Source organism: Poecilia formosa, unplaced genomic scaffold, assembly GCF_000485575.1.
Source record: "Poecilia formosa unplaced genomic scaffold, Poecilia_formosa-5.1.2 Scaffold52, whole genome shotgun sequence".
NCBI classification, from domain to species: domain Eukaryota; kingdom Metazoa; phylum Chordata; class Actinopteri; order Cyprinodontiformes; family Poeciliidae; genus Poecilia; species Poecilia formosa.
This window is the reverse complement of record NW_006799991.1, coordinates 849,868-869,990: the sequence shown is the minus strand read 5'-3', so window position 1 is coordinate 869,990 and position 20,123 is coordinate 849,868. Positions and strand designations below refer to the sequence as shown.

General features: G+C 38.6%; 1 protein-coding gene across 4 annotated transcripts in view; it reads left to right on the top strand.

Moving 5' to 3' along the window:
• abl2 (c-abl oncogene 2, non-receptor tyrosine kinase) overlaps positions 1 to 20,123 on the top strand; it is a 31,072-nt gene that overhangs the window by 6,511 nt on the left and 4,438 nt on the right. Inside the window, exons 1-10 of one of the 4 annotated variants that reach the window (XM_007552678.2) lie at positions 9,412 to 9,630; positions 9,829 to 9,957; positions 13,938 to 14,233; positions 14,335 to 14,607; positions 14,764 to 14,848; positions 14,959 to 15,136; positions 15,231 to 15,415; positions 15,715 to 15,867; positions 16,352 to 16,441; positions 16,653 to 16,811. In XM_007552678.2, coding sequence (XP_007552740.1) covers positions 9,516 to 9,630; positions 9,829 to 9,957; positions 13,938 to 14,233; positions 14,335 to 14,607; positions 14,764 to 14,848; positions 14,959 to 15,136; positions 15,231 to 15,415; positions 15,715 to 15,867; positions 16,352 to 16,441; positions 16,653 to 16,811 — 1,663 coding nt within the window. In that variant the 5' untranslated portion in view covers positions 9,412 to 9,515. Of the gene's footprint in view, positions 1 to 9,411; positions 9,631 to 9,825; positions 9,958 to 13,937; positions 14,234 to 14,334; positions 14,608 to 14,763; positions 14,849 to 14,958; positions 15,137 to 15,230; positions 15,416 to 15,714; positions 15,868 to 16,351; positions 16,442 to 16,652; positions 16,812 to 20,123 lie in introns of those variants that run through there. The other 3 variants (XM_007552677.2, XM_007552675.2, XM_007552676.2) reach the window with 3 other exon arrangements.

The window sequence follows — 20,123 nt, the reverse complement described above, 5'->3', positions numbered from 1 at the left end:
TACTATCCAAATTTTACCCATCTTCATGTCTTCCTTTACAGTTTTTTTTTTTTTTTTTTTGTTAAGGAACATGTAAAATGGTGCAGCTTTTGTTGAGGATTATCCAGCAAGTCCGGCTTCTAATAATCATCCAACAAGCTGATCAGTTGGAAACCCTTTAATCCGGTCACTGTGTGGTGTTACTGCGCTCAAATGTTCAGTGAGATGCTTGTGATTATTCTAACATAGAAAAGGCTGTAATTTTTTTTATATCATTAATTTTAAAAAGTACTGGAGATGTATAAAGAGCCATCCTTGCTTCAAAGTAAGAATTCCCACCTTACCATTTTCTACAGAAAACATTATGCACATTTTTGAGTTTAATAAAAATCTGTTGAAGGTTATGGACTTGCACTTTGCTGCATGAATAGGGATGACCTTATATTTCTTTCTTTTGGGCTCAAATTGACTACCTCAAAGAACCTGAACCACATTTTTTAATGTTTTATAGTGCACGGAAATATAATCTGTTAAAATTGGAATTGGCAAGTCAAGCCTCAAAGAACACCAGAAATCTGTGTAAATTACTAAATAGTGCTTGAAGATAAAGTGAACTTATTAAAATGTGAGCTTGATCAAGGTAGAATAGTGGTATTTTTGCACATTCACAAAGAAATTGTCCAGAAAAGGTCGGGTCGGTGCTCTTATCTGAATTAGCTTGACTCTAGTTTGGTGATTTGAAACTAGAATAGTGCAAGACAAAAGTGAAGTGAAGAATCTTTGCTTGGCAGAATCCACATGCAAGATCAATGTTTTAGACTAGGGGAAAAAAACATGCCACCATTCCCCTCACCCCACCCTTTTTTGTGCTTTAATCTCCTTAACAGAAAAATCTGAAATGATCATAATTTGAATCAGCAGGTTAAGCCTCAAAGAAAAGGCAATTGGAGTCAAAGACTAAAACCTCATCCGTGAATCTTTTCAGCTTTTACTCCAAGTAAGTGTGATTTATTTAATCACCTAAGCAAGATGATGGAAAGTACTCTTTTACTTTACAGCTTGAGGCGTCTTAACTGTGTGATTAATTAAAGGGAAAGAGTTCGCCTTTGGCTCCATTTTTTTTTATGTCGTTACATACAGATTGATGGCTTAGAAAAGCTTCACTGCAGAGTTTGGAGATGCGTAACAAGGTGCGGAGCATTCCTGCTCAGCCCTTGAATTAAATGTATTGTGGTGAACACTCCTCTCTACCTGTGGGGACATGGCACGGTGAACACCCCACGCACTGATGTTTCTCTAGGAAGAGAGGAGGGCTTGTCATGTTGCCAGGATTTTTCAGATTTTCAGGAATGAAAATGATCTGGCATGACACATTAAAGTTGGAGGTTCTATTATGTTTTGGACTGGAAATCTTGGTGCGGTGTTGGAGGTAAGAGGGGGAGGAGGTGGAGGGATGGGGCAGTAACGTAACAGAGGGTATTGGGGAGGGTGGGGTGGCTCAAAACGGGATATTTACAGGAAAATACTAATATGGGAGGACAGCTGGAGAGGGAGGTAAAATATGGTAGTTTCCTGGAAAATCGGGAGACTTCACAGGTATGATTATATTAGGAGAAACTAAGCACGTGTTTGCTGAAAATACATTGTTTGTATTTGAGGGCTGAAAAAAATCCCTCAAAGGGCTCAATTACAAACATCTTTATTAGGATTGTCTTGAGGCAAAGCATCATGTAATTCGCAGGACTGGAAGAAGATGAGGATTTCCATACATTTGAGCTTATCTCAAGTTTGGGCTTGTTGTAAATGATTATTTTAGTAATCGAGTAATCTATAGATTATTCTGACAATCAAATAAAAATTTTGATAAAATTAAATGTTGGTAAATACTGCCATGACAGCAATATTAATATCGGATATCAATATCGGCCCAAACTTTTATATTTGTGCATCCCTAAAAATTACTTTCCTGTAGTTTAGAAAATTAGCTTATAATGATAATAGTTCACTTTTTAATTTAACCTGGACAAAGTTGCTCAAAAATCTGAAATTAGATTCAGTGCATCCATGCATCATGGTAGTTATTTTAAGGATCCCTATTGGTCCCCCGAAAAATGGTAAACACGCAGGCATTGTGCGTTATGCTGCCAGCACTTAGCATTCATTAACAACTCATTGGTGGAAGTAGGAGCGTTACTCATCATAAATAATCTCCCATGAGGAACATGGTGTGCTAAATGGTAACACGTAATTTAACGAAGCTTAGAGGCAGAACAGTTTAATTATTGAGGTGCTTCATTTAAGGAACCGCTATACCCATAATATCCAGTAAATAGGACAGAACATAGCAGTAACTTGGACCATAAGTAAAACTTGTACGTTATGTAGATTAATTATATACAGAGTGATTTTGTCCTTTTAGCTAATGAAAATCCATAATTCATTTCCATAGAGGGTTAGCAATTAAACAAGATAATTTAAAAAAGAAATTTTAGATGCAGAATGTTGGTCCAGTGAAAAGTATGTTCTTGAATATCCCCACTCAGTACTTGGTCGGGTTTGTTTTGCATTAATCACTGCATCAGTGTAGTTTGCCATGGATTTGATCATTCTGTTGCTCTACTCAAGTGATAAGGAAACTTGGGTTGCTTTATTTACAACCTGTAGCTCATTTTGAAATTGACTTAGCTTTCCAATCTTCTCACATTCTGCGGGTGCCCCTGCCACCTGTGCACCTTTTTCTTCCACACTTTTTCCTTCCACTTAACTTCCCACCAATACAGTTAAGAGATGATCTCACATTGCATTCATAGATATATAGCTTATTGCGACAGACCAAAGCGGATGGAGGGCCTCAAGTCATAATGTTTGAACTGGAATGAGGTGTAAAAAAAAAAAAAAAAAAGATTTACAATAATTATCTGCAAAATTGCACAACGCAGATGAAACAGTGGTCATGTATCTTTACACAGATTATCTCAGTCTGAGAGAGTAAACTAGGTTCTGTTTATTACTGCTGATGTGTTCTGATAATTAGGTCATGAGTTGGTGAACAACCTTCAAATTGTTTTGTCAGTGCGGTTCAGTTTGTTTGTAAAATGCTAACACGTCACAGATATTTCAAGATACTTGCTAGACGAATGAATCCAGTTCATGTCTAAAAATACGTAAGGAAATCTGTCCAATGCGGTCACATAAACATATTAACACTGTAACTGCACAGATTCCAGTTCAGTCACTTGTAATATAATGTAGTCAAATTTAGATTATAATGCAAGTTGGTAAAAAAAAACTTTTCTAAGGAAGCCAAATGAATTACGTCAACTTACTGACTTTGTGGTAATTTCTTCTGCTGAGCAAAGCATATTTGACAGTGGAAAGGAACAACTGTGATCAGCAGATCCAGATGTGAGCTGGCAAAGAAATATTTTTAGAAATTTTGCGAAATATTTGTTTTTAAATTACAAATGGAAGAAGTTTTGAACTATCAACTAAACTGTTGGACTCTGAGAGTTTAGTTGTCAGAGTCATTTGAGTTTGGCACCTTATGTGAATTTAACAAAAGCTCTTGTTGCTACAGGCGTCCTCTTATCACCTCCCTGGATCAATTTAAGACCAAGATGGCTGTTGGCTCTAGTCTCCCAGGAAGACTTTGTATTATAAATAAAAAAAATTGTGAATTGACGGTATATGATGCAGAGATATGTTGTGCATTAATGATATTGTACTTTGTTCTGCTTGTGGATTTGAAAACTGGACCTTAAGAAAAAAGTCTGATATCTGCTATTGGATGCTTCACCAAATAATTGAGAAATTGTTGCTGGGACTACTTGATAACCAAAATATTCCATAACTACAGCCTTGTTTATTTTAAACTAACCTTTGTGAGATCTTGGAGGAGTTCATTTTGGTTTAATAAACATATTAAGCTTTACATTATATGTAGAAATACCAGCAGTCTGTGTGTATAAGCTGAGTGGGTGAGGGTTTTTTTCCCTGTAAGTCATCATATGCTAGTCATACACTCTGCTGTCGTATAAAGGAGCACTTAGCTTTGTTTCCAGCACACACAGAAGGGAAGCACTTAAAGCCCATTACTAAGCCATAACAGGCCCAGAGAGGGGCAGCCCGGCGAGAGCCGGCTCCTGTTCTGATCCACTCCTGGAGGTTTGCTCTGCCCCATAGGTCACGGCTGATATGTCTCTCTTCTCTGGCTTTTTTTTTGTGTATTAACTTGTAGACAGTCTACATGACGACCATCCAAAGGGCCTGTGTGGTCATGTGCAGCTATACGTCTTTTTTTCCAGACAGGTTTGCAACATCAATGAGGGAGTTGTGAGTCTGCTCTAAGAAAGTTGGTGAGAAATGTAGAGGACATGTGCATACAGGTTTGGATGTGATGTTCATGCAGATCTCTAAAAAGTATTTTTCCTGTCTGTATTCCTAAGATTTGTCAGTTTCAGAATGTTATGCAAGTTTTCAAATTATAAGCATGAAGTAGGTTTTTTTTTTTGTGAAGTGGCTTAATGGAGACTATTGTCCTTTGTCTGACGCTGTTTAGCAACAACTGACTTCCTCTCAGTTGCTCTTTGTTTATCCGCTTCCCAAAATGCAAATGGTAATCTCATAGGGACTGTGGCAAGGTAATTGAAACCAAATAGTTTTTCTTTTTGTGCTTGTTTATTTTAGTTGCTCCATTTAACATTTGCAGAGGGTTTTGTCTCATTCTGAAGCTATTTTTTGACAATGTGTTAAATCACTTTGTTCATGTTGTCTGCTGGTCAGTTACTGGTAGTTTTTTGTTTCTCTTGGTTATTAAATTCATATAACCAAACCTTTTTAGCTCTACAAAGGTCACATTGCTATCTGCATTTTTTTTTTTTTGAGTTTAGCAAAAATCAAATAACAGATAAACATTAAGGACACATGGTTGTAGATATAAGAATAATACAACACAAGTTTTCAGTTTGTCCATCAGTTTATGTGTCACACAAAGAGGCAAAACCAGAATTAGCAATTTGTACAAAAAGGAAACTAGAAATTTTCATCACCCAGTATAAACCTACGCTAACTTTTTTTTTTTTTTTACTGGCACAGTTTTAGCTGTGGAAATGCAACAAAACACACACAATTTTTTTTAAAAATGAGCAAATTTGCACAAAAAGTAAAAAAAGGAATCTTAAAACTGCTGTTGGATTGTTTCTTGCCACATGTTTTTTGACATAATCAAAACTTTGTTTTCCATGTCTCTAAACTTTTAGAAGTAAAGTACACTTTGTGAAACATCAAGACCTGTAATCAGGACTGAAAATTAACATTTGTTTTCACTACCACTGAAAAGACGCTGAGAAGAAAATCAGTACCAGTCACTCAAACCACAAGATGATTTAGAATATTTTTTTGGTAATATTTGTCTGGGATACATTAGATTACAAGTTTAACTGTTTTGAGGTAAAGTCTTAGTCTGTTGTCTTGTTCCATAAAGGAAACCCAGCAACATAAAGTACTTTAGGGTTCTGTCATGAACCAAATTAAGAATATATATATATATATATATATATATATATATATATCAATTTCAGTTTGTATTGTTGTTAAGGTTTTACAGTTATTTCCACTGATAGGTTCCTGTAATCAAGTGTTACATTTCAACGGTTCAATAAAAAATATAGTTCAGCTCAAATAATTTTTGTTTTTTCAAAGCTCTAAAAATGTTTCTCCAAGTATTTCTGTAATAAAAAAGTATGTTTATAGTTTAATATGAAAATAAAGAAACAATGCAAGAATTTGGCTTAAAATGACTCAGTTCACACATTTCATCAGTCTTGCAAATTACATTTGTATTTTTTATTTGTATTAAAAGCAGCCTACATTTAGTCATCTCAGGGGTTTTTGGAGAACCGTCTCTGTTCCAACAGATAATTATTATGTCATATCATCATGACAGAACTTGAACTAAAACACCAAAAGCTTTATCTTTTATTGTCTAAAAACCCTCTGACTCGCCACAGCACCTCCCTGAGCGTCCTCAGCCTCATGCGTCTCCGTCCCACCTATATTTCTCTTCTACATTGTCTGTATATGAGTAAGTGCTCGGATACGATAAGGCCTGTCCATATAGGCTTATGGAACGTCTTGTGTACGTGGGTCTCATCCGCAACATTGTCTCTGGGTTTTTGTTCAGGCTTCCTGCAGGCGGCCGACCGATTATCTCAGCGCCACAATCACTATGTGGAGAGTTATTTCTGGATGTCTTTGCTGCCATGTTTTCTTCTCGAGCAGCTAAAAATACACCCTTACCTCTCCACTCTGTGCACTTCACATACAATCAGTATTGTTTTTGATTAGGGTGTCTAAGTGATGCCGGTGTTTCAATTCTTTTCCCCATGGCTGCTGCTTGGTGGAGTGACAGTTTTATTGGCACTGGGAGGCACCAACAAACAGCTGCAGGGACGGCCGGGGAAACCGGTGTCGGCGCTGATTTGTGCGAATGCGATGCAGGTATGCGTCTCTGCATGCTATGTGTGCTTTGGGAGCAGGGTCACCTCTGTCGCAGCTGTCCTGCGCGAGCCGGCCTGGCATTCCTCTCGGACTCGCGAGCACCCTCTCTGCTTTGCTCGACACAGTGCTGTGGTTTCTCCACAACACACACACAAACACACACGCCAAAGCACCCGGGCCGACACACGACAAACCTCACGCAGGCCAACTGCGCCCTCAATCAAACGTTTCAGCACGTTGGATACCAGTTAGGAGAAGGTGAATAGCATCTTGCTGCTAGTCTGTTTTAGTATTATTCTAAATTAAAATTAAAATGAAGAAGTCATTTAATGTGGCTAAGTAATCTGCGGCAGAGCTTTTGGCTAAACCTTTTTTTCTTTCTGTGATGACTGGAATTTATATTCTTCAGATTGGGGCCTTTGACAGCTATGACTGGCACAATATCAGTATATCATTAAAACATTCCTGAGAAGAGTGATGCGATATGTAGTGTGTAACGGGAGCAGCTCAGACAGTTGGCTTGGCGTGGCTGCAGCAGTTGCAGGCGTGTGCAACACACACACACACACACACACACAGAAACACACTGAGAGAACAAAGCGTGGGTCAGTAGTACCTCTCCCCCCCAGAGGACCAGCACCAGCCATCTGCCGTTGGACGCAGCCCCACTTCAGCCCTTATACACTCTTACATGTGCACACGATAACCACACTGAGCTCAGTTTTCCCAAGTCTGCACCCCCCGCCCCAACCTCTGTGCACACATGCTCCCCTCAACCACACTTGGTTCAGCACCCTCCCTCTGCCACTTTCTACCTCTCTGAGCGCATTAGACTTCAGATGCCACAAGTCATGGTTGTGCTCTCCACGTGGACCTTAGAAGTCTCACTGCTCCCGTGGCACATTAAAGCTGGAGAGGAGGCCGATAATCACCGCTGTAGTGTCGGATGTTTAGACATCCTGATTCAAGGACGTCTGGAAATAATTTCTTTCACACAGGGTGCCGTTGAGCTTCACCGTGAACAAGATGATCTAGAGGAGTGGCTCCCGCCTGTAACTTTGTAAGAAGGCTGTTAAAACCCACCTTTTTTTTTTTATTTTTATTTTTTTACATGGATTAGTAGCTGATCGCAACGAAACAGAGGATGTACTGGGAATTGTGGCTGAGCCAGGTCACGGCCACTGCAGCGATGCAGTGTATGCTCCTTCAGAACAAAGGTGGGCAAATGCTGTGTAGATGTGGTGACACCGATGAGACATTGACAAGAAGAAACTTAATTTAATACGTGTTGATCTGCCAAAGCAGGGAGATCATGTTGTCTTTATGGTACAGGGCATGGCCAGTTTGACATCCTCACTCTTAAGAGAACATGTAACAGGCAGCCTTTCAGCCAGCTGAGTAACAGGGAGCAGCAACAGGTAGGGGAGGAACAACGCTATGGTAAAGCTGTACGATCTCTTTTAAAATGACCATAAGGATGGTATGTGGGAATCCTTTAGCTGTTCTGAAACCATAACTTTTCTAAATTTTGGTTGCTTTGGTAACCATTTCATATCTATACATGGTAAACTCTCTTAATTTCAGCTCTATGCTGCTACATACACGCAAGTTTAACTTCTCTCCTTTCCCTTTAGCTTCATAGAAGGTTTTTTGTGGAAAAGTATGAATGTGAGTATTCAGTATCATCTGTTATCTGTACTAGACACATGTTGGCAAAATTACACAAAAAAATTCAGAATACGTTCAAACGTATTCTGAATTTAGGTTTAGGTTGTTTAGCCTAAACCATGTCTGTCTTCTGCTTCAGAGTTCAATTATTCTGTCCAAAAACAATATAGAAATGAGCCATCATTCATCAATAGTTTTATATGTGAAGGTGTTAGAAAAGCAAAGTTTTCGCAGTGTTTATAGAGTAGATCACAACTTTGAAAATGTTAGCATGAGTAAAAATTGTGGAAAAGGGAAACTTCAGAAAAAAATATTTTTAAAATAAAATATTGTACTATATTTACAGAATTTGTTTTGTTCACTGTATTAACTTCTCATCTATTTATTTATGGTGCTTTTTTTAAATAAACAGCTGAGCTGACTTGGTGCTGAACATGTCAACAAAAGAAAACATGCAGTTATTGTATTTTAAAAATGGCAAAGCCCTGATCACAGCCTGTTTTGGATGATAATGCATGTTTCAGTTTCCCACTGGTTGGGCAATATTAACTACAGATTGTTATTTCTTATTGAGCTTTTGCCGTACTATGTTTATCTGCCTGTTTCAAAATAAACTTGGTTTTGTGAGCTCTCCATTGACGTAAAGGCAGATCAGCTGATCAGTGTTGATCAGCTTGAAAACAAATGGTAGCAAGATTGTCAGGTTTGAAGATTACGGAATAGAGTTTGACTAATCGTCCAGCAGGAATCTGTAATGGATCAGCTGGTTTCAGGGTTGAACCTCGTTTTGTTATTGGTATGATTGTTGTTGGGCTGGGACTTTGAAAGTGATTAAAACTTGTTCAGCAAGGTTGTGAGAGTTTCAGCGGTATTCCATGTATCTTTTAGTTATTTGGTAAAAAAAACAAAAACACTTTTTGACAAATGAGGTCATGTTCTGTTTGAAGGGGTTATGTGGATGTGTTTTGAGACATCTATTTTTGAGAAAATTAAACCAGTATTTCTTTAAACACCACTGTATCTTTTGCCTCAAGTCATTTGCTCATTTAGCGATTGTTCGCTTTCCTCAAATGAAGTCCTCTTCTAGTCATTGAGCAGCTGTTCAGACACGCAGGAGCTCCAGCAGCTGCTGTACCAGCTAATCTTCGTGTGTGTGTGCGTGTGCGTGTGTGTGTGTGTGTGTGTGTGTGTGTGTGTTTTGGCACCCATTTAGCGTTGTTGCTCCTCCCTTTTCTTTCTTCCTCTCTTATATACACACAGATGGAAAACAGTCCTACCTCAGATCTCACCTGGCTCAGGCCAGAAGCAGCAGTCTTTTCGTGTGTAGTCGGTGATAACAGAGCTCTTTGTAGAGCACATTGGGTAAAGTGATGCTTTTGAGGTGCCTTCAGGCAAACAGCAGCTTTGAAGATGAATGGGCAGCTCTCAGCGGCCTGCAGCTTCGCACAGGGCTCAGTCAGGGGACTGATGGAGCAGGACAGAAAGGTAGACAATCAGAAGGAGAGTGTTTTCATTTATAAGGTCATCAGACTTAATACCACAGCTCTGGATTAGAGAAACTTACTGTGATAAGTTTCTCTGACTTTTTTCTACATTTTCAGCACCAGATGCTTATTTATTTTATTTTCTGAGCCATTGATTTGTGCCACTTGCTAACCCTTAATTTTTCCTTTCTCCCAGAAGTTCTGACCGAGGCAGTGCGATGGAGCTCTAAGGAAAACCTGCTGGGGGCGACTGAGAGCGACCCCAACCTCTTCGTTGCACTTTATGACTTTGTTGCAAGTGGGGACAACACACTCAGCATCACCAAAGGTAAAATAATCTGTAACATAAACTGAAGATGTGTGTTTATATTGTGGCTAGGGGTGCACCTACCAATATTTAAGAAGCCTGACCTGCCAATACCATTTTTTATTTTATTTTATTTTTTTTGGCCGAAATGTTGCTAAATATAGCGAGAAACAGCGCTACAGTGAGGTGACTGTTAACTGCAGACATGACCTGGTGAGTGGGTCTGTCAGTCAAATCTTCCTTAGGCAGAGCAGAAGAAGACAGTGGCTGATTTTTAGACCTTTGCAGAGGTAGATAAGATGGTTGCATTTGATCGGTTTCACATGCAAGTATCAGCCAATCTCCCAAAATTAAGGAAATCTGAGCCTATTTATCAGTGCACCCACAATAGTTGTATTAAACTGGATCTAAATTTACAAACTGAATTTAATGTAATGGATGGAAACTCAATACTCTCACCTTACTACATTCTTTAAGTCTGTCATCCCATAGGTTTGGTACTTAGCAACATCATTGACATGTTTTTTAGGTTCAGGTATTTGTTTTCCATGACTACGTTTGTTCAGCACCCCACCCTTGAAAGAAACACATCCTGTATGAATTTTGTTACAACAGATCAGAGAGAAGCGTCATCACTGTAGTCATCCAGGTAGATCCACTGTTTGCCATTGAGACATAATTATGTCAGATCAAGCTTAACTTAATCCAGGGGAATGTTCTGTATCAGCCACACCTACACCTCATTATATAAGCAGATAATGTAAAGCTCAATTTATTTACTCCTCCATTGAGCTTTTTTTGTTTTTGTTTTATCATTTCCTAAAGTTGAAAAAAACAACAACTTTTTTTTGAAGAGGTAATCATATATTCTCTATTATACATCCTTAAGGTTTTACACAGCAGGAGTTCATTTGTCGATCATATCATCGAGGACCTTTACAGTCTTTTATGTGTCTATGCACATGTACTGTACGGTTAAGTTTACGATAATTTTCTTCCCCTTTTTGTTCATTTTAAACCAATAAAGGGTTGAAAATCCATTGAGATTAAAAACCTTTTCGAATGAAGCCCTGGCCAAGAAGCAGCAACAAAAAGTTAACAAAAAGTTACACAGTTAACTTTTTGTTAACTGTGTAACAAAAAGTTACACAGTTAAAATAAAATGACAGACTATGAAAAACAGGTAAAGGTCGTTGAGCAGTAAATGAAGTAAATTCAGTAAGAGTGAGATGACTTAACAGGTCATGTTTTACAGCACATTTAATGGCATAAAAGTCAGTTTATTTCTCTCAATTTTCCTCTATTATGGTTGTTTTGTGTATTTTCCTTAAATACATTTACATGAAAATACTCTCCCAAAATCTGAGATGTATGAAGTGATTAACTAGAAATCAGACCTTGACATTTTTTCCTCAGTCGGCTCCGATTAGTTATTTGTGAAAAGTTATTTTTTTTTACCTTAGAAATTCTTATCCATTAATTGGATCAAATACATAAATATCTACATTTTTATTCAATTGAACACCTTAACCCACTATATTTACTTCATTGCCTTTTTTTGTTAAATGAAAATCTAATACCAATTAGTTGTATATGTAGGCCTGTTATAAAATTGTCCCAGTAATTGTTGAAATAAACATAAATGTTGTTTTGAGACCATTTTCAAATAATATTAATAATGACATAGTAATGCTAGCTCTTGCTCTATCAAAGACCTATCAAAATCTGATTTTGTAAAGAGCGCTCAACACTGGAACTGGAAGATATCTTAAATATCCAAAATTAACCATAAAAGCAATAATTAAAATGGAAATTAAAAAAAGACACAACTGAATCCATAAATAAAATGGATTATGAAGTCTCTGCAAACATCGTCCTTCAAAAATATTAAATCATCAGAATGGAAATTGAGCTTGTTTATCATACAAATAATTGCTTATTGCAACAGGCAACAGAACCCACAGCACATCTTCTTTTTCATAGTATTTTCTTTAACTAATCAACAGAATAATTCAACATTTGAATTGTCTGGTTTGACCTCATAGTAAAGAGTTGCACACTCTACTCGGCATCAGTATCAGAGATGCTCTCTTACTGATGCAGATTCAGTCAGATTCAAACACAGGCAGGCTCACGATACTAACAGATCTAAAGTCTTAAACGTGGCAGTCTGTTAATTCATCAGTTTTAGGACTTCCTGTGCCAGTTGCCCGGGATGGAAATGATGTTTAGACCCTGACTCATGGAGTGAATCTGAGATTTCTTCCCACATGCCAGCACATGTGTCCTCCCAGACTTGGCTGCATGTGGAAACTGGCTGCCTCTAATGGCTGCATTAACATTAAATCAGTTCAACTGTAATACTAACAGGTGAATGAGCAGCGGAGGAGATCATGTGTCATCTTTTCCTCTATCCATCTAGCATCCCTCCATCCTTTCATCTGTCCACCGGTTTGTCCATCTATTCTGTCAGCCTTCCATGAATCCATCTATCATCTGGTCCATGTATCCATCCTCAACATTTGCTTCTCAAAATTTGAGTACTGGAAAAAAAAAGGAAAAAAAAAAAATCTTGTAAGCCGCAGATACCCATTGTGCGTTTTTTCTCAGAATTTATTTGCTTTATTAGAATATGTTGCTCTGAAAGCTGACCTGTTAGGCAAAATTAGATTTTTTTGTACAATTTCCATTTGGGTTTCTACTTCTTCTAAAAACAACCTACTAAAAAAATGCCCATTTGTCTTATGGCAATAAGTTAATATATTTTGGTGTCTGGAAAACGGGCAGTTTCAAAAACCTCCCGATTGCTAAGTTACAATCAATGTCGTTACCCAGCAACCCCAGTTGAGTTCCTGCTGGTTTTACCTCTGTATATGCTATACAATGACTGCTGGAAAAGACAAATGTTGTGCTGTTGACTTACTATTCAGAAACCACTTGCTACATTGTTGTTGGTTGTGCAGGAGGCTCTACTTTTGCTTTTCAAACATGTATGGTTGTATAATTGCGGCTCTGTTTGAGGCCATTTTCACATGAGAGTGTAAAGGTTGAGTTAAGAGGCGCGACCAAAAGCCTCTTATTTAGATTTAAAGTCACAGGAGCTCTAAATAGGCAGAACTGATCACACTAAAATCAACTTATCCAAGGATGATTTTGTGCCAAAAATGTAATGAACATGGTTTGTATAGACCTATCCTAACCTGTTTAAAGAAGCGTAATATGTCAGCTTTCTCTTAATCTCTTAAAATACTAGCAACTGCTGCTTTTTTTTATTAAAGGAAATACAAAAGTCATTACCGCAGAACACTGCTAAAAGTCCAATTAAGCAGAATGTGATAAATTACAGACCTTCTAATTGAATGAGGACAGTGAGTCAGGGTAGCCAGAACAGTTTCTAAATGTCCTTTCTGTTTTCATTTGTATGATAGTCATTGTAGGTTTAATTGGATTTTAAAATGAATCATTTGATTTCTCATGTAGGATCCACGCAAACTCCATTCATCTCATGTCGACCTATGTCTCTTAATATGTTTTCATTTTAACCTGCATCCAGCAGGCATGTCCCAACCTCTGTTCTGTTCAGTGTTTTGGCTAACCGATGCCTCCTTTCAGCACATTGGCGTCTCCACTCCCTCATGTGCCCTGCGCTGACGTCAGACAAAGACAACAAACAAAGTCGCTACATGTCTGGGTTTGCCTAGCCCTGTATGACTGATGTTCGGTTCTGTCACCTCCATTGTTGCAGCAGTGTTTGATCTAGTTTTACAGGCAGGTGTGTCATCTCCATGACACCTTTTCTGTTAGACTGGTACTTAAAATGTTCTCGCAATCTGGACTGGAACTGCCTCCAAGGACCAAAAACTGGCAGAAATAATCAATGTCCAAATTGCTTCTGAGACTAATTCAAATCCTGACTTGTTCTCTGGTAGAGGTTGTTCTTGTGATGCACCCTGTAATCAAAGCTACTGTCGCTAATTTCATCTCATTTGTTTTGTCTCCAGGTGAGAAGCTGCGTGTGCTGGGCTACAACCAGTCTGGAGAGTGGAGTGAGGTGCGGTCGAAGAACGGCCAGGGTTGGGTGCCCTCCAACTACATCACGCCCGTCAACAGCCTGGAGAAGCACAGCTGGTACCACGGGCCGGTCTCCCGCAGCGCTGCAGAGTACCTGCTTTCCTCCCTCATCAACGGCAGTTTTCTGGTCCGGGAAAGTGAAAGCAGCCCCGGCCAGCTGTCCATCTCTCTGCGATACGAGGGGAGAGTGTACCACTACCGGATCAACACGGCCACTGATGGAAAGGTAGAGCCATGACTGTTTTGATTGAATATTCTTGTTTTTACGTCTCAAAATAGTGTACGTCTAAAATTCTGACCTTCGCTGCTTTCCGCCCTTCCCCTCAGGTGTACGTCACGTCCGAGAGCCGTTTCGCCACCCTGGCTGAGCTGGTCCACCACCACTCCACCGTACCTGACGGCCTGGTCACCACGCTGCACTACCCTGCACCCAAATGCAACAAGCCCACTGTGTATGGCGTTTCTCCCATTCACGATAAATGGGAGATGGAGCGCACAGACATCACCATGAAGCACAAGCTGGGAGGAGGCCAGTACGGGGAGGTTTATGTTGGAGTTTGGAAGAAGTACAGCCTCACTGTGGCTGTCAAAACGCTCAAGGTTGGAACCGAGTATTCATTCATATGTGAAAACTATTTGCAGTGACTGAAGTAGCAGAGATGGATGGAGCATCATAAGAACAGCTGTAGATCGCCACCTGCAGGTGGTTGTAGGTATTGCAGGTTTCCTAATCTTTTCCTTTTTCTTCCTGCGCAGGAGGACACTATGGAAGTGGAGGAGTTTCTGAAAGAGGCGGCGGTTATGAAAGAGGTTAAACACCCAAACCTCGTTCAGCTACTGGGTAATTATTAAGCAGCTTGTTCGCTTCAATGTTTTTCATGCTGGCAGAAATGCCACATTTTTTTTTTTTTCAATGAAAGATTGTTATTCGCTCATTTTTTCCCCACACAGGAGTGTGCACATTGGAGCCTCCTTTCTACATTGTGACAGAGTACATGCCACATGGCAACCTCCTGGATTACTTGAGAGATTGTGAAAAGTCTGAGGTGAATGCTGTGGTGCTGCTCTACATGGCCACACAAATCTCCTCTGCTATGGAATATCTGGAGAAGAAGAATTTCATCCACAGGTATGCGTGTGGTTTGGTGCGTCTGCAGATATAAAGACGGATGGATGGTTTTCCTGCCATTTCCTCAAATTCTACTCCTAAACTCTTTCCTCAGGGACCTGGCGGCAAGAAATTGCCTGGTGGGTGAAAATCACGTTGTTAAAGTTGCAGACTTTGGTCTGAGCCGCTTGATGACCGGCGACACTTACACTGCCCACGCCGGAGCCAAGTTCCCCATCAAATGGACGGCACCGGAGAGCCTTGCATACAACACCTTCTCCATCAAATCTGACGTCTGGGGTGAGCAACCTCCCCCCCCCTGTGCATTTATCCATATTTAGAGGATTTCAAAATTGTTGTTCACTTAGTTTGTTTCATTTATGTAGCTCTACAAATGCCAGGTCAAGTTTATTTCCAGTCATACAAATCCAGTTTAGTTTAAATCAGTCCATTTCAGTTCAATCAAAGACTCGGATCAACTTCCATATTGTCCAACCCAACTGTAATTGTAATACAGTGCAATAAAACAAAAAAAAATTAATAAATCTAAAGATGTGCTGGATTATCACTGACCTGTCTCTCTCTCTCTCTCTCTGCAGCATTTGGTGTGCTACTGTGGGAAATTGCCACCTACGGCATGTCTCCATACCCAGGCATAGACTTGTCTCAAGTGTATGATCTCCTTGAGAAAGGCTATCGCATGGAGCAACCAGAAGGATGTCCGCCCAAAGTTTATGAACTAATGAGAGCATGTAAGTACCATCTGTCTTACATATGACCTATGACCTAAGTAGCAGAGATGGATGCTACTTAGCAGAGATGGATGCTACTGAGCATCATAAGAACAGCTGTTCTTATGATGCGCAGGCGAACCTGCAGAACCGCAATGTGGTGTGGGTTAAAATGGTTAAAATGGTTGTGCAACACATTTGTAGTGTTGCACAAGTTTGAAAACGAGGCACAGTAGCAACTGCATTCATTGACGTTGCTATCCAATGCAACATCTGCAAAGCTGAAACAATAACGTAAAAACTTGCAAAAAAAAACAAAAAAACAACAACTTTGAACTCAAAACTGTTGGTAGAAATGTGGATTTACAGAAAATACTGAGGTTAGCAAATACAATCGTTATAGTGAAACAGTATTTTTGACTGCTGTCTTTTCTGTATCTAATTTTCTTCTGTTTATATTGGAGATTTTTTGTATTAAAACCATTTGTTGTATCTTTTCTGACAGGCTGGCAGTGGAGTCCTTTAGATCGACCTTCATTTGCAGAGATACACCAGGCCTTTGAGACAATGTTCCATGACTCCAGCATTTCAGAAGGTAATAATCACTTTTTCTCAGTTGCTTATCAATTCTTAAGCTTAAACTTGGTTAGCTGAAGCCTGAAAATCATCACAATGATTTGTGTAGATACAAAAATTTGATTCTATTAGCGCTTACAGACTATCTTTTAGAGAAATCTGCTGATTGTATCTGTAGCAAAAAATTGGCATAAATGTAATCTTTTTTCTTTTTTTTTCCCCCTCTGCAGAGGTTGCAGAGGAGTTGTGTAAGACGGCGCACTCTGTGAGTCACGACATGCCCCTGTTGCCTTCCAAATCCCGCACACTCCACAAGCACACAGAGAACAAGGAAAACATCGAGGGTGGGCTGGACGGCCACTCTGACCACAGCACCCACAGCCACTCAGGTACAACCAGGCATGCCCGCGCTCTCACCACACCACATTACGGTTCTGCAGGCTCTCCTGACAACAACGCTGCCGACACGCAGAAGCAGCTGCAGCGCCGCCAAGCACGCCGGCTCAAAAGACAGGCTGTGATTTTTCTCACCAGCTCGTCGCTTCACCCAGAGTCTGTCAAAGCTTCAAAACGCCTTGATGACCAACACTTCCAGTGAAATAAAAATGTTGTTCAAACACACTGTTTTATGGTGCCCAGTCAAACAAAACTACAAATCACATCCTAAGCTGTAAAAATGTAACATATTTGATAAAAAAAAAAAGAAATTGGCAAAGATCTGCAATAAAAGAATTGGAAAAGTGCTGAATTGTGTTTTATCCTTGGGATAATGGAGAGGAAAATGCTTGATAGAAGCTTCTTGATCTCATTACCCTTTTAGAGCATCTTAAATCAAAGCTCCCAATAAACCTGAGGCAGTTTCTGTCTTACCAGCCTCCTGAGATTTTTAAGTTTACTTTTTCAGTCTTTTTGGCTGATATGTCTCTGCTGTACCTTAAAGGACTCTCATCTAAATCCTTGTTTAACTAAATGTAAAAATCTGCATGGCTTTCTTAAAGTCCTCTACAATCTTTTCTGTGTATATTAAGCAGTTGAGCAGCTTTTTTCTTAGCAATGATTTGCACACATGTATATGTTCTGTTAATCTAACTTGACATTTATTTGTATTTGTTGCATTATTTTATTCCTGTTCCAAACCAATGCTTTGTGACTGTAACAAATGTGTTCCAGATAGCACATCTAATATTTAATGTAGATAACTCATTGCTTATTTATTGTATTTAAATAACATTTTGACATTTGCATGTTTTTTTTTTCTGTCGGCTCATTTGTGTGTTAATAACAGCTCTTTAATTTTCTTCCCTTTTATGCATTTGAGTTTGTTTTTAATGATTGTTTTTATAAAATTAAGTCAAGCACAAAACATGGCAAAAACAAATGCCATGTTTACTCAGCCCCAAAATCCTAACACCCATGAATCAACCAAATAGCAAATGATGATATGAGGAGAATAAGCACAGTAATAAGGATGCATTTGCAAGTTTTATCTTTCAATAAATGTCAAAAAGAGCTACAGAGTTGTACAAAATGTTGATGCAGTCCCTTGGAGAGAATCTGTCCACTAACATTTGAAATCCAGCATGTCTTTGTGATCCACTTTAAAAATCAGTCCCATTGAAACGGTCTGTCTTCTTGTTAGCAGGGTTGAAAAGGGACAGTTAGGTAGTGATAAAGCTAAACAGTAACTCTATATATAAACACACTTGACCTAATATTTCATATGTTGTGTAAACAGTTTGTCAGTCCTCTAGCACATATTGGCAAATATTTTTCTTATGCTTGTTTGGGAAGATCAAAATATAAAATGTACCCTGGTCCAAAGATGAACTGTAAATCTGTCTAAAAATGTAGTTGGATTTCTGGCCAAGTGTATATATGTGTGTATATATATATATATATATATAAGCAAAAATATGTTAAATGCATGTTTGACTGGTTTAAATTTAATATAGTGTGAATTTTTTCATTCAATATAAGAATATATAAATATAAACAGTGTTTTTCATTTTGATTTATGTGCCAATATATTGTTTTTTTTTTTGTTCTTGTTCGATTTGCTTGCTTAAAAACTATTAATATCAAAGATATCAAAACTACACAATGTTACAAGCTCATATACTATACATTTGACATGCATATTTGGAAGCAAAGCTTCTACTTTGTGTGATTTCAGCTGCTTCTCTGCTGAAATGTTGGGAAAGCCTCTTCTTTAGAAATTGGGAGTTAATGGCTCAGATGAGGGGCAAGGAGTGAAATGGGAATGTTTTGTTTTTGACCACCGTAGTCAAGGTAGTGTTTTAAACTCACAGCTTTTGTATTTAGCTGAGATTTTCCCATTAAATTTGAATTTTTTTTTTCTTGTATCATAAAGTCAAATACACTAATTGTTATCAATGAGTTTGCATTTATAAGTCGCTACCCCTCATTGAATGTTGACAGCCTTTTAGCGGAAACATGCTGCAGCTCCCAGTTTGGATAATAATGATTAGCATTATAATCATTAATGGATCATGTCCGTAAATCCCCTTGCCCCCAAAATGATTTATATTTTTACTTTTGCAGTTTGAACTATTTTTCCACTGTTGAATGGATGGAAAAAAATTGTTATTGCTCAGTTTATTTAAAAATATATAATTGAATTCAGCTATTTAGGGCTCTTGTAGGGATGGGTCAGATTGTGGGAACGTTTTCAATCCTTTTCTGCAATATTTGGCTACAAATCTATCACTGTGTTCAGTTAGGCCTTCACAAAGACAAATACTTCTCTAAAAGGGTTACTTCACAACAATTGTATTCTGTGAAGCATTACAACACAATACTTGCATTTATTCTTGTTTCGAAACAGATGCTGCATTTGTTGACATCATGTAATCAAAAGTGGTAAATATGATCCAACCACTGAAGTGAGAATCTCAGTTTATGGGGTTTGGAGCCATTGTTAATATCCGCTTTTTCTCCATTATTATGAAAACGTCTCTTATTACTGCCTATCCCTGCTGATTTAGTAGCATCACTTTATGCAGCAGTTGTATGGAATAACCCAGAATTTTAGAGCATTATTTGTTGCTGCTGGGCTATGACTATCATTGTAAACCACTGATTATCTTACAAATGCTTTTGATTGTCGCATTTAATCACTTGACATGAACCACAAACTATACTTAAAAATTTAGGTCAGTACTTCCCATCACTCGTTAATGTTTGTGACTGGTTCGCCAAAATAGTGGCTTATGTAACGTAGGATGATTCATAGTATTTGTATTAATATAACATAATTATTTTGGAATCTGCTTTAACCACATAGTTGACAACGTTTCTGTAAATATAACGGCCGCATCTTGCAATTTCCTTTTACGTTATGTCTGACTCATTTCCTGGCTAAGGCAATTGTTCACCACTCTGTGCTTGCATATAGGTCAGCGAATACCGCTGACCTCTGGAAATGTTGGAACAGAATAACTCATCCATCAGATCTCAGGATTTAATTTGAGGATGTTTAATTTATTATGTGTTCTGTGAACAACCTGTAAATCATTGAATTGGTGTACATCCAAGCTGGCGTTGATTCATAATTTCCATTCACTCTTCTGCCATGCTTTTTATTTGCTCACGACTCCCAGGGGAGGACAGAAAAGCTTTTCCCTAAGCTAATATGAGTGGCATTAATGTATGGACATCGACTAAAATAACTTCCCTTCTCT